At 35.3% G+C, this 14,494-nt stretch overlaps 2 protein-coding genes across 2 annotated transcripts in view; both read left to right on the top strand.

The window, feature by feature from the left end:
• LOC118747634 (division abnormally delayed protein-like) overlaps nt 1-10,384 on the top strand; it is a 12,892-nt gene extending 2,508 nt beyond the window's left edge. Inside the window, exons 3-6 of the mRNA XM_036481683.1 lie at nt 556-816; nt 942-1,131; nt 8,986-9,158; nt 10,099-10,384. Of these exons, the coding sequence (XP_036337576.1) occupies nt 556-816; nt 942-1,131; nt 8,986-9,158; nt 10,099-10,384 (910 nt within the window). The remainder of the gene's footprint in view (nt 1-555; nt 817-941; nt 1,132-8,985; nt 9,159-10,098) is intronic.
• Nucleotides 10,370-11,262, top strand: LOC118748042 (division abnormally delayed protein-like). The gene is made up of 2 exons (XM_036482331.1): nt 10,370-10,529; nt 10,626-11,262. The coding sequence occupies exons 1-2, from the start codon at nt 10,427-10,429 to the stop codon at nt 10,805-10,807; spliced, it is 285 nt and encodes a 94-aa protein (XP_036338224.1). The 5' UTR covers nt 10,370-10,426; the 3' UTR covers nt 10,808-11,262.
• The last annotated feature ends 3,232 nt before the right edge of the window (nt 11,263-14,494 follow it).

The raw sequence follows: 14,494 nt of genomic DNA, 5'->3' as shown, positions 1-14,494 counted from the left end.
TACCTATTTACTTAGAATAAAGTCCAGTTTTCAACATAAGCGCAAAAAACACAAAGATTTGTTTCCTAAACTCGTTATAATTAATTTTAATTTTTTCTTTTCCAGGTCATGTCCTTGAACTAGCGGAGCAGTCTGAGAATAAGACCTTGGCGGTATTTTCCCAAGTATACCGACGCATGGTGCCTCAGTCCAGCGAATTGATACGTCAGCTCTATTCGGAGATCATGAAGTAAGTCAACAACATAAAACTTCCAGTCCAACCACTTTGACTCATTCCATCTGCTTTTCTTATCAAATCGTTATTTAATGCTTTTCCAACGTTTTCTTTTTCCTTACTTGAAGCCACTTGAGGAATGCGAATAGTAATGGTATGAACACCGGCAGCAGCAGCAGCAGCAGCAGCAGCGGCAGCGGCAACAACCTGAGCAATCTAGAAGATGCCATACAGAAATTCTTTGTGAATCTCTTTCCGGTCGCCTATCATCAGGCGGTGCACTTGAGCAAGGATAATTATGGCGAATTACATGAGGATTATATCAATTGCTTGAAGCACACATTCGACGATCTGCAACCATTCGGCAGCATACCCAAGGAGATCAAACGCAATTTGCTTCAAAGCGTACAAACGGCGAGCATCTTCTTGAATTCACTGCAACAGAGCGCTGAAGTGCTTAGTGAGACTGATGAATTGTATGCCATGTATCTGACCGACAACTGTCAGAAGCATTTGCTCAAGATGAGCTACTGTCCGAGCTGTAATGGATATCAGAAGACACAAGTGAAAGCGTGCTACAGCTACTGCATGAATGTGCTGCGGTAAGTGCGAGCATTTAGATTGGATTGGCGGAAGCGCGAAATGATTGAAATTTTCAAGGATTTTTTTATGTATTATTATTATTGTTTTTTTTTTTCTCTCTCTCTCTCTCTCTGCCTCTTCACAGTGGCTGCTCGGCTCAATACGCTGGCGTATTGGATAGCCCTTGGTCGAATGTGGTGGATGCTATACAAAATTTAGTGACGACGCACATACGATCGGACAGTGGCATTGTAACAACAATCAAGCAGCTGGATATAAAGTTGTCCGAAACCATTATGCGGGCTATGGAAAATGGACCTAACCTAGAAATGAAGGTAAGTTGGAGATACACTCGGTATTGAGTATTTGTTGTTGATGTCATTGATCTCTGGAATTAAATCCGAACAATGTTCCCATCAAGTCTGGAAATTTTGCTGACCAGTTAAACCCCTTTTTTCTTGCAACAAAGATATCTACGTATTCTTTACTGTTAAATACTACCACATTTTGACGCCGTTAACCTACACGAATAAAATATTTACTGCTACATTTTAATTACTACGATTCCTTGTTCCCCTTGTACTTGAATGTGTGAATACATTGTCACAAAGTTTGAGGGCTCAACATTAGAGTGGGCCAATATTAATCCAATTTATTTTCGCCTACAACTATAAATGTTTTTCCTGCTTAAATACTAAGCACTGAATTTCTCTACTTTGCAGGGGATCTTTTGGTATTTTTATACAAACTTTTTAGCGACTATTATGCCAACTTTTGTAGAAAATTTTAAGGCAACATAAAAAGTGAATTTTATAGCCTATTTTAAAACGTTCAAAATACATTGTTGTTTTTTTAAATAAGTAATTTTTGTTTAAAAATTGCTTTTGCAGGAATTTTTTTTAGCATTTTTAAAGGAAACTTTATAGCAGCTTTTATGACAATTTTAATAGTAAATTGTTTAGCAAATGTTAAAGCAGTCAAAATAAGCTTTTACGGTTTTTTATACAGATAATTTTTCTTTAAAAAAATCAAGAAAATAGTTTTTATTTTCAGCAGATTTGTTGTGTCACCCTAATCCGCCATTGATTGATGCTTTCCCTACCTTCGAAGGCTGCACCGGTAGGTCATCGAATTGTCGCCGGTTCTTGCTTTAATTAAATCGCCAGCTTTGCCAATATTTTTATTTCCCAATGCAGTTGAAAGTAAAGGTAATGGCGGAAAAAACTCGCTGCCATTTAATTTTGTTTTTTGATTTTTTCTTTGCAAATTTTTGCCTTACCCTTGCCCAATTGCAAAGATCGAAGTGGAGCAAATGTTCCAGCTTTTATCTCTGCCTTTCGATTGTTGATTTTTCGGTGCAAGTATTTTCCCCTTAAAAATCGAAAGGCATTAACGGCTACAGAGGAATCGAATGGAGAGAATGAACACTGTTGGAATAGTCAATGCTTGTAAATGTAAATAAGATCTATTTAATTATTTGAGCCCATACGGAAGCTGGCCTTGCATTCTAAATATATACAGTGACCCAAACAAATGACCACGTGTCGATTTTTTTTTTAATATTCGCAATGTTTTTCGAGCTAATTTTTTTGTAATTTTTGCAAAGAAATACCGTCCCAGCTTTAACCAAAACCATATAAATCATAGTTTCAAACTTTATACAAAATTCGGGGGAATTCAACAAATTTTCATCAAAATTTAAACTTTTTAATCTGAATCTTTAGAATATTTGCGGGTATGCAGTTTTCAAAAAATCAACGTCAGTTTTTGTAAAGTGCACTTTTTATATAACCGAAAAAGTAGTCTCAAAAAAAAAAATCTGAAAAATCAACGCGATTTTTTAGCCGTTTGAAACTTGCACTTCGTTAGACAAAAATTGTGTGGGCTATAAAATTGCATACCAAATTGTTCTTTGGATTATGACGTTCTTTCAGCAAACGAGTGATATTTTTAAACTATGTATTATGGAAAGTTCTATCTTTCGCAGACTTACGAGAAATCGTTTTTGAAGTGAGAAAAAATTGCATATTCCTTATTATTTATTTAAAGCGGTTATGGGCGCAGCCTTGCCCGCGGGCAAAGCTCTTTTAAGCTTTTGATACATTTTGTATAGGCGCGTGCTGAGTAAAAGCTCTCTCTGCCCATCGCTGATTTAAAGCTCAAGCGGCTCCATAACAGACTCATGGGCATCTATCTTCTAATCAATCTTTTGTTATTTAACTTAAAAACTAAAACGAGAAAACAAATTGTTGCACCGCGCTCTTCACCGCATTCCATTTATGTGCCGCTGCTCCACTTATAATAAAAATCATTCTAATTGTTTTAGTTTTCACCGCAGATAAGGAAATAAATTAAGCTGCCCAGTAGCGGGGTAGCAAAGATTTTTGGTGTGCATAAGAATGTTCACATACATACATATTTTTCCGTTAGCCTCCTCTGCTGAAGCGCCTGCTGCTTGCGATTTTATTGCCACTTTGATAAATTATGAAAGTGCCTCGACGATGATTGATTAGTGCACATTTATTTGACCGCTAGCAATTCGGGTTGGGTGCGAATGTTGCAAGTAAAACACCACAAAATGTATGCATCATACAGCAAAAATGTGAACTAGTTAATACGCCAACGTGATGCCACTACTTTTCGATGCCGAACAAAGCTGTTGACGTGCATAAGTTGCTGCCGCAGGAGAGTGGCATAGCCGAGAGTAAGGTGGGTGAGAGGAAGCTCAATAGAATCGCTGGTTTTCGTTACCTGTATGATGTTCTGTTGTAGGTAATTGAAAATAATTGCACCTAACTGTGCACTTTTCTTCAAACGATTAAACTGTTTGCATGTTTAACAGTTTGGTTTACAAAAAAAAAAATATGACTCAGTTGTATTTTTATTTATTAAAATGGGTAGCAGTGGGTGGGCCTGTGGAATGATGAGTTTTAAATGGGCGTCAGTTTTTTCAGTTGTCGCTTTGTTTTTCAATGCAAATGTACAAATGCTCATATGTGCATTAGGGTGTGCTTAGATGGTCGTATTTTTATTTTTTTTTTTTGAGCCAACAAATCTTTGATGCACTTTTGACACTATTCGGAGGTATAAATTTAAAAATATTTGAGTATAACTTTGCCCGACATTGGAAAATGCACGCATGTAGCAGTACTGCTTTGTACACTACTCTCAGCCAGGTTAATATATCGTCGATGGTTTTAAATTCTTAAGCACACAACGAATGCTACTATCATCGAATAAGTTCAAGTACATTGGAAAATGTGTAAATAAAGTCCACCTTCGGATATCTGTATGTCTATAAAAACAATGCAAATTCGTTAAATAAAATCGAGATTATAATCAGTGCGGCAGTAGCACACATACATATACAATCGGCCTAACTACTATAACTATGCAGCATTGCAGACAGCCTAAAGCTTGTGGCACGTTGCACTGAAAATGCATTCAATTTATAAACTCGTAAGTTGCATGAGCAGCAGCGAGCCACATCGCTTCCTGTGCTTATAAGCATTTAAGTACACTTTACGTGTTGAGTAGATAGATTGTATTGTTGTTGATGTTGTTTTCATTTTTATTTTGTTTGTTTTTCATTGTCTGAATGTCAAGTTTGAATTAAATTTATAATTTTCATTGTGCGCCATCGTTGTAATGCCGGAAAGTGTGCTCTTAATCATAAACTTGAGTACTTTGGTATGGCACATGTATGTACATACAATCCATAAGTGCTGATGGGATGAAGTAGGTAGTGTTTGCATTTACTTGAGAATACTTAATAAAATAGTTTTACTTAGTAAATATGCTTTGATGATTGTATTTGCGAAATGCAGAATAAATCCACATTCAAAAAATATGTATGCATAAAGGCCGACATACATACATACGTAAGTACAGTGGCAGTTATCTATAGAAAGCGATTGCACAGTGCTATTGCAGAATGCAAAACTGTAACATTTTTTACGAATTTCTTTTATGCTCTTTATGTATTTGATGGTCTTCTTCATGTCAAGATATTCTGGATTATGGACAGGAATTTATCTGGTTGCTCTGAATGTTTACACCAAATACCATCACTTTCATCCTTTTCCTCGCATTTTTTTGTGGTTGTGTTGATTTTCTCAGCTTCAAATCGCAAAGATTAAAGTGTGGTGGTTGGCACTTACTTTCAGAGATTTAAAGTATTTAAAATGCAAATCCATTTAACAATAGTATTTTGTTTTTTTGTTCTAAATACTTTTTCAGGCAGAATTTGTATTTGTTTGTCTATTCTTTACTATTCTTCATATCGTAAAGTTTTCATTTGAAAATTCTTTCATTCACATTACCAATAATTTAAGAACGTGCCGCGAAGTGTAAAAAATAAAGAATTTTTGATTTGTTTTGTTATTACCCTGCAAACCAAAGTTCCCGAAATCTTGACGAAATATTTAGGAGTATCTCATTTTCGTAACGATTTTTTACGAAGAAAACTATATGAAGTTGTTGACACGAACTCGTAAAGAAATTTTCGTACGAAAAATAAAGAAAATTCTGGAAAAATTCTGCAAGAAATTATTCACATAGCAGCATTATTTTGATTTCTTTACCGATTTTCTTCAGAAATTTCATAAAAGAATCGAAGTGTGTAAAATTTCTTTATAATTCAGAATACTCTGAAGTTAAATAAAAGCTATTATTTTAGGTACATTTGGAACGTAGTCAAATATTGATTTATGTAAGTCCTAAAGTTTATATGGGACAGAAGGAAGATGTAGTCTACTAACTATTAAAAATCTATGCACATAAAAATACATGTTTACTTTTTAGGTACGCGTATCTACTTTTAGGTACAACTTTTCGGCAAATAGTTACAATATGAAAATTTAATATTCATCACTAGTGCAAAAAAATAATAATGTGACGTCAGCGAAAGGGTGGATGCTGTCCGCGGAAGGCGCCTTATTTATGTCCCTGCATCGTGGCCACGGTTACATTGCGGCGACCTCTCACGGCGATGTCCGTTTTCATGGTGTCTGTCTAACCTATAATTTATTTTGTACTCACTAATGCCAAATCACAGGCTTAAAGCTGTCATAATCCAGGCCATGGCATATGCTCTGCCGTGCCACCATAAGAAGCCGTGACAGACATTTAAGCGAACTTGGGTTCTATACATAATGGCACTCGTGTGCCTTTCAAATACAAAAAGATTTTCGTTGTGATACCTCACACACAGCTTCTTTAAATTCCATTACATTTCAACATCTCACCGCCCTTATTGCAAAACCATTCAGATGTCTGCTGAATGCAAAAGAATCGAAAATATATATTTCCCCTATAGATTCGCATTGTTCCGTCTCCGTCTAAATATTGTATTTTACCGTAGCTGACTTAAAAGTTCTAGGAACCCTGGTAGATGCGTTTTGCCCGTTGGATTCGTAGACTAGTCCATTATTCACTCTGTCTATTGAATGTGTACACTACACATATTCATGTACAAACGTAGGTATTTTATACATATGTATTTAGAAGCAGTCAATCCAAAGGAAAGTAACAGGACAACTTATGAATCTACATAGATATGTATGTATGTATATACCTCCAAGTGTGCTTTTAATACCCAGTATGGCATAACTCAACCAATTACCTCAGAAAAAGTAATTTATTTCTGGTTATCAGCCTCATTGAGATAAACGAAATGCTTACACTTTTGATAACTTTGCAAATACATAATTCAAAATTAATTGAAAAATCATCTAACTTTGGGCAATTAACTATTTCAGCATTTAATACTAAGTAATTTTAAATTGGTTGAAAAGACATCTGCAAAAGAAACATACTGACTTTGAAGTTCTTTAAGCCAAATGCATTTTAAAGTAGTTGAAATCAAATGCCGAGTCGGATAATTGACTACTTCCTAGGACTTCGCCATGTCAAAGTAAACGGTTCGTTCCAAGGAAGAAAGTCAGATCTTCAATTAGTTGTGGTGGGTAAAAAACTGGTGGAACATCAATATTTAAACAATTTTCTTTCCGTACTGGGTATATATACACAACTCCACGTACATACATACATACATACATACATCCCAACAAACAAAAGCTTAGGTGCCCGCCCATTCATTATTATGCACCACACATCGTTATTACCTGGCCAATGTTTACATTTTCGTAAATTACACCAAACTACAGCAATCACTGCGACTGCATAGCCGCACCAGCCCTCAAAGCCAGAATTTTCAAATATTTTCCACTTGATAGTGTTGGTGGTGTGTCCACTGATATACATACATATATGGACGCTTAACAATGACCGTATGTGCATGTATGTACATATGTCGCACGAGTGTACCTACATAAATACATACATATGTGCTTATGCATGCATCAATGAGCCATCGAAAAACTGTGGGATACTTCGATGCGAACAGTTAGTCGTCCATGATCTGTTGACTGCGTCCGAATGCCACAATGCCACCACTGCATGTACATATTCATGTTTATTAGAATTTAATTGTCTGTGTGTGGCATGACCATGCTGCAACTTGGACATTTTCATTACAAAGATACCGCATTAGATGTGGGAACTGTGTACTCAAAAAAATGCCTGCGTGTGTGACATACGAAACTGCGAAACGTCTGTGGAGCCTCCAAGTTAATAACTTTTGAACATTGTTCTTCTTTGACTGCGTTGAAAATTTCTCAAACTAAGCGTGGAATACCGGCATTCGGATGTGGAAGCTCTCACATTTTTACTTCAATGTCTTTAGCTGAAATTTTTCGGTCTTTGAGATATAGTACCATATGTTTGGGGCAACCCCACAAGGAAAGGTTATCCGCTTGAAAAAGCGGAAAGTTTATTATGTCGATAATCATATCAATTAAGAAAAAAGTTCGTATGTCCTTGTTTTTTGGTTGGTCCCACTAAGCTAAACCAACCAGACCGTAAAAAAAAACTACACTATTTGCTTTGAAGTAGTAATAGTCACGGGATATCGGGACCCGCGGGACCCACGTACTAATTTTAAAATGGCCGGGATGGACGGTATCGACACTCCTGGGGCCTATTTCATTAAAAGCGACAATGATAATTTTGTAATGACAGGCATTTTGCATGTTGTCAGTGACAATTCGACAGTTTGGTGGGGTGGGTGTCTTGTTTCATAAAAACAATTGTCACCACCTCTTCAATTCCATGTGAAATTCCATTGAAAATGTGACAAATTGTCATTGTCGGGTTTTAAAATTGTCGTTGACAAAATTGTCGCCAGTCATATGAAATTTATATGTAAATCATATGTAATACTTGCATTTGCATTATTTTAGTTTTAAGAAATATTCTAATTATTGAAAAGTAATGGAATGCGCGCAATTACCATATTTGGTTTTGGTTTTGTCGCCATTGTCACGACAATTTTGTTAGAGTGACAATTGTCAGCACAATTGTCGACAATATTGCCTACAAACGTATATGAAATGTGAAAAATGTCGCCAACAATTCTGGCAGTGAAATTTTATAGAAAAGTCGACAATTGTCGCACCTGTCACTTTTATGAAATAGGCCCCTGATAAAACGCTATATGAAACTAGCACCGTTTAAAATTATGCCGAGGCAAAAATGACCGGCAAGCAAAATACAATAACCAGAAGATGTCAGATATTTCAGTATGACGAAAGCGGAATATTCGAGAAAGAGAAAGACGTGTGAATTTTTTAGTGATAGTTGTTGGAGCCCAGGGGACGCGACGTACAAATCTAAAAAACTTCTTCAAAACCGAAAAATTCAATATCGGGATAGGTGTGATCGGTATTGAATATTTAGTCCCGGGCCCATCTCTAGTCTGAAGGCCAAAGGGTCAAAGTTCGATAAATGCATTTCCTCTTTAATCGAAAAATCTACACCGAGTTTAGCTCCAGCGGAGACTAGGGATCTTATTTGGAATGCAGAATGATGGTTATGCTCTACATGGTCTCAAGTTCTTTCTATGGAAGTTGGTTTAGGTGGGATGCGGTGAAATTGCATGCCAGAGGAACTTTCAAGCAGACATTCCCAGTTACACTTTCTACAATTGCTCATTAAGCATGGTTTATTTATCTTGCGGAGCCCCTACATATCTAACATAAACTAGCCCAATCTAACCATACTTAAGCCATTCTCCAATTTGATCACTATTCCAATTATTTACAATTTTTTTTTTTCTTTTCATCTCGCAGGTCAAGAAAACATGTGGCACGCCAAAACTTTTGCCCTCACTAACAGCAGAAAATGATCTACGCCCTCTGCAGCCGCACAACATTAAATGGGCAACCCCACCGGATGCGGAAATTCTGCACTTCCAATCAACCATAGACAAATCCAAGGAATTCTACTCGAACATCGTCAACAAGTGAGTACTTGCACAAGAATTGTAAACAATTGTATAACAAGTAATTTTTAAGCAAAAGAAAACACAACCGACTACAATTCTCATATACAAATTTAAGAGTACCGTTAATTTTTTCATGATCCAATGATCGGATCTAAACCAAATTAGTGTGGGACCACCTGTGAGACACGATAGAAGAATTATCGTAATCGGTTAACGTGGTTCAAAGTAACGCGGTAACATACATAAAAAAAAATATGTAGATATGTATTCCGATGAACTGATAACCTTCTCCTTTTTTTGAACTCGGTTAATAAATGAAACACAGAGATCTTAATTTTTTGTACTAAAACATTACTGTAATATTTTTATTACCGTTAATTTTTTACACGTACTATTTTGTAATTTACATTCCGAATCTTGCGCAGAAGATCGCGCAACACTGTATAGTAGAGAGGCGCTAAAATAGCTGCGCTGAAAAATATAACGTCACAGATCATCTCCTTGTTGGACATGGACATGCATGACTGTAGCGGGTCATCGAACCAACGAACGACCGATGATGCGATGATGGTTGATTGGTGAAATCAGGGAAAGGATTGAAGTGCGGATTTTTTAAAAAGATCATAGTTTTGAATTAAATATAGGAGACGTATGTACATACATATGTATGTATGTACATATTTAAAAACTTACCACTTTCATGGGCGGCGCTGGTTTGGGCCGAAAGACGGCATGTATGGTATCGCGGGTGCCACGAACAAAAGATGTTAACATTTGGGCTTTAGGATTTTGTTATTCTTACAGAATTTCGACGACACAACAATTAAAATCGATATTTTCTAGATTTAAATAATAGAAAATTAAATGAAATAGAAACCGAAACCCAATGACAATCAAATCTTTCATTCATTTTTTTTTTCTTCTATTCTCTATTTTCCACTTTGCTATGCTTGCACAGTGTGTGCGAAGACGATGACATCCAACGAAATGATCACAACTGTTGGACAGGCGATCGTGTTGGCGACTACACCCAACTAGTTATGACCCAAGGTGTAGACACACAACGGTACAATCCCGAGGTGCCGCTGGTGCCAAGCTCGCAATCGACGAAATTGAATGAACTGATGGACAAGTTGATCAAGGTGCGCAAGAACATCGGAACGGCGGTAAGTCGAGCGAGCGCCAAAAATACGAAAAATAATACATATGTACGTATTCATAATCGTCGTTATTTTCCCACTTAGATACCATCCACCACGCGTTCATACTCTGACATACAGAGCGATATGGCGCGCCATGATGAGGAGGGCTCCGGCGGCCACATGCCCGACGACATGGATGACGAGGAATACGGCAACCAGAATGGCTCAGGCGATGGATCTGGCGATGGTAGGACACAAACATACATACATACATACATACATACATATTCAAAACTAAAATGCATTTTCAATTATTTCATTTCATTTTCAATTCGCTTTACAGGTGCCACCTCATCGCCATTCGATCCGTTGGGTCCAACCGAGATCACTAACAATGAAATCGAGCCGCGTCAAGAATCCGCGGCGACGCCGCTCACCGCCGCATGTCCCAGCCGCCTGAGCACACTGCTGGCCGGCGCCGCAGTACTAGTCACATTCACAGCCCTTTTGCGAAGCAGAAGCTAAACGCCAACAATGCAACGCAACGCAACGCACACAGCGCAGCTCGCCAGCAATAAATGTGGATGATGGGGAATGCAAACAAACTAAATTTGTTTCACTTTAGGAATACTATGTATAATTAATTTATATATATGTATATGTATGTATGAACGACGACGCCGGACAAAGGAAACACACAAAAAACTAAAAAATTTAATTAACTATTTAGTTTAGGTATACGCGCTATATGTAATGTATACATACTTGCATGTAAATATGTATGTTGATATGCAAGCGAGTACATAAAAATTGAATGTGGAGAGTGCAACTCTGTTTAACAATATTGTATACTAGTATAGGTGCGTACAGATTTATTGCGAACATACGCTACGTAGGATATACAAACTTACATATAAATATATACAGACATTTATGTAAAACAATAAATATGTTATATGTATGTTTATGTATAGAGCTAGTAGAGAGCGAGAGAGAGAGAGAGAGAAATGGAGAATGCAATGCATTGCATGAATTTAATCAGTTGAGAACTGATTTACCACTCAGAAACAAAGTGTGGGAGGCATAATTTTAGGCGCACAAGCACGCACTCGCTAATAAACTCCAGCCCAGGAATGAATTGTTTTATATGTGAAAAAAACTGAAGTTATTGATATGCGTAGCCAGCGTAGCTACTAAAAAACCCCTTAAAGAGGCCAAAACAAGTGAAAATACACAGAAAGTGAGCGCTGTTTTTGAAAAAAAAAATAAATTAAATTGAATAGATAATGTAACTGATTATGAATTTTGTAGCTACCTTAGTCAATATAGCCGCAATAAGTAGTTTGAACAAATTTAAATTTGCAAAATATTTCAAAAGGGCAATGTTTATGTTTTCTTGTATAAAATAGTTTCCCAAGAATTTGTCATGAAAGAGGAGTTAAAAAAAGTAAGATCCTACAGGATGCCTCTGCTAATATTCATATACGTATGTGTGTGTCGCTAATGGAATACGTGTACGTGAACGTTCTTGCAAATTATGTGAGCAAAATGACAAAGTTGTACTTCTTCGATTAAAAAAAAAAACCGATTCGACATAAATTATGTGAAATACATTAAAAAAATGTTAAGGCTTTGAAAATTTGTATGCTTTAACTATTCGTTTTTTAAGTATTTTTTTTTTAATCATATTTTTGATCAAACATTTTCTTTTTGACCAACTGAAAATAATTCACTCCATTTGGAAAATTGACTAAGTAGAAAAGTTATAATTTTTAACTATTCGGATTTTAAGTATTTTTTTTTACAAAATTTTTGATCAAACATTTTCTTTTTGACTAACTGAAAATAGTTCACTCCATTTGGAAAATTTACTAAGTAGAAAAGCTTTAATTTTATCAATGATTCGAATGCTTTAACGGCCTTTGGCATACACTCCGTGGTACTACTTTTTTTTTAACTAAATGCGCAACCATAAAATAGACACACTCAAATAAAACGTTTCACTTTTTATATACGAACATTTATGCTTACATACTTGTGTATGTAACTACAGACTTAGCGAACTTTAATATACAGAACATAGAATGCATAAATATCCACATACATACATACTGCAAACATAAGAAAAGTATGAACTTAAATGTGCCATAGAATAAAGTGCTTCAAACAGTTGCTAATTTAAATACATATTCATAAATAATTTAATGTTTCTTAATCCACCTATACAAAGCTATGTATTTACATACAAACTTGCGCAAACATATGTACATGCGCATACATACAAATTTGCAATTCAATATTAACCACAAATAAATTTTTGTCTTGTCCTAGAAAGCATAAAAAGTGGAAAATAACAAATATGATGAGAGACAGCTGAAAATGTTATGAAGTGTTTTCACACACGCCAAATTACGCAACTCGGACACTACATTTACTCAATTTCCACTGCAATCGCGATACGTATCTTAGTTTGTGTAAAATTGAAAGTAGAATTTATGACAGATAAACAGAACAAAAGAAATATGTAGTTTAGAACAAAAACAAAAAAATATTCGTTCAGAATCGAAATTGCGTAATTTGAGGATAGTGGAAACACACTGTTAAAGTTTCGAAAAATTCAAACAATATTCAAAAGCACTTATAATTAATAAATTGTTCAAGGAATTTGTAGGCTTTTACAACATCCGCTATAAAACGCTCGTTTCTACTGTACAATAATGTCCAAAAGTTTAGCTTTCGTTGCTATTATTCCAGAAAAATGCTCAAAGCACACCATCTTCTATGTCATTATTTGAATGTTTGCCTATCACTTCTGCCAAGCGAGATCGCCAGCGATTTTTTTTTTGAAAATTGAGGCTTACTAATGCCCATGGAATTAAAATGTTAAAACATAATGTGCACTTCTCATACAAAAAGCGAGCACGTGAAAAAAGTATTTAAAAATTCGTATACGAAAAGCACAAAAACTTAGTTACACTTGACTTTTTCCTATATACAGTAAGTGTGATCGAGGTGTAAGTGGAGTATAGAACTTGCGTCTTTTGAAGCGTTTAAGTGTCAACCGAATACATACAAACTTAGATACATACATACATAAATACATACGCACAGTAGAACTTTAAATGTTATACACATATGTATTTAGTCTCTAAGCTGCTAATGAAAATTTGAAACAGGCTCACTCACAATCAGTGTTCAAAATAAATAAATTGTTCCTTTTGTGTGTGGTGTACATACTATTTAGATATTTAAATGTAGAAAGAAGTACGTACATTAAGCGCAAAAAAAAATGCCAACAACAAATAAAACTCACATCAAAAAGGCTTTAAAAGAAAATTACGCACGAAAATATGTAGTTGAAATTTGTTTGTAGTTAAAATCGTTGCGTACTTTAGAGGTGCGAATAAAATGCACATTCTTTTTTACTGCAGAAACCAAACACAAAATTAAAAAATTTTGGAAAACTACTTTATTGCGCGTAAACAATGGATTGCAGAGGAAAATTCAATACACTTGCGGCGTTGCGACGCAAAAAAAAAGCTGTTTTTTTTTTTTTTAATAGTAGAATCATATCTCCACAATCAGAGAGTTACTCGGCCAAATCAGTGATTTATGGAAATTTTTGTAGCTCAAACAAAAAGTTTGCAGGTGAGCATACAAAAATGGGGAATAAGCTTTTAAAAGTATGTAATACATAAACATAAAATTTGAAAGATTCGCAATGCAAAGGTAAAAAAAAAACCGGCATACATACATACATACATGGTGTGTAAAACTAACTTAAGCCTAGCAAAGTTGTTTGCATAAATAACGTGCGGATGTATTAAACAACATACATATGCACATACATACATACTAACAGATATGTAGGTATGTATGTGAATGTTTTGCAAATAAATTATGAACGTAATTAGCGTAGTTAATCACACTGTACTAAGGGCAGCCCTCTAATTGTTAGGTTAGTGACAAAATCACTGCGTAGTTACATACATTACGTATATACATACATACATACAAACGGAATATTAAATATTAAATGTAATTCAAAACTATTAATATATTTACTTGTACAATAAATTAAATGCAAAAACAATTACATATAATAAATGCGAACACAAAAATAATTATATAAATAAATAACATTGATGATTGTAGCGAAACACATACTAATTTAGTTAGTAGCAAATTAACAATTAGTAATTAGAAATTGTA

The sequence above is a fragment of the Rhagoletis pomonella genome, unplaced genomic scaffold (genome assembly GCF_013731165.1).
Source record: "Rhagoletis pomonella isolate Grant_MI unplaced genomic scaffold, Rhpom_1.0 Rhpom_scaffold_00012, whole genome shotgun sequence".
Classification (NCBI taxonomy): domain Eukaryota; kingdom Metazoa; phylum Arthropoda; class Insecta; order Diptera; family Tephritidae; genus Rhagoletis; species Rhagoletis pomonella.
The sequence above is the reverse complement of the archived record's forward strand: the minus strand, read 5'-3'. Positions and strand labels throughout refer to the sequence as shown.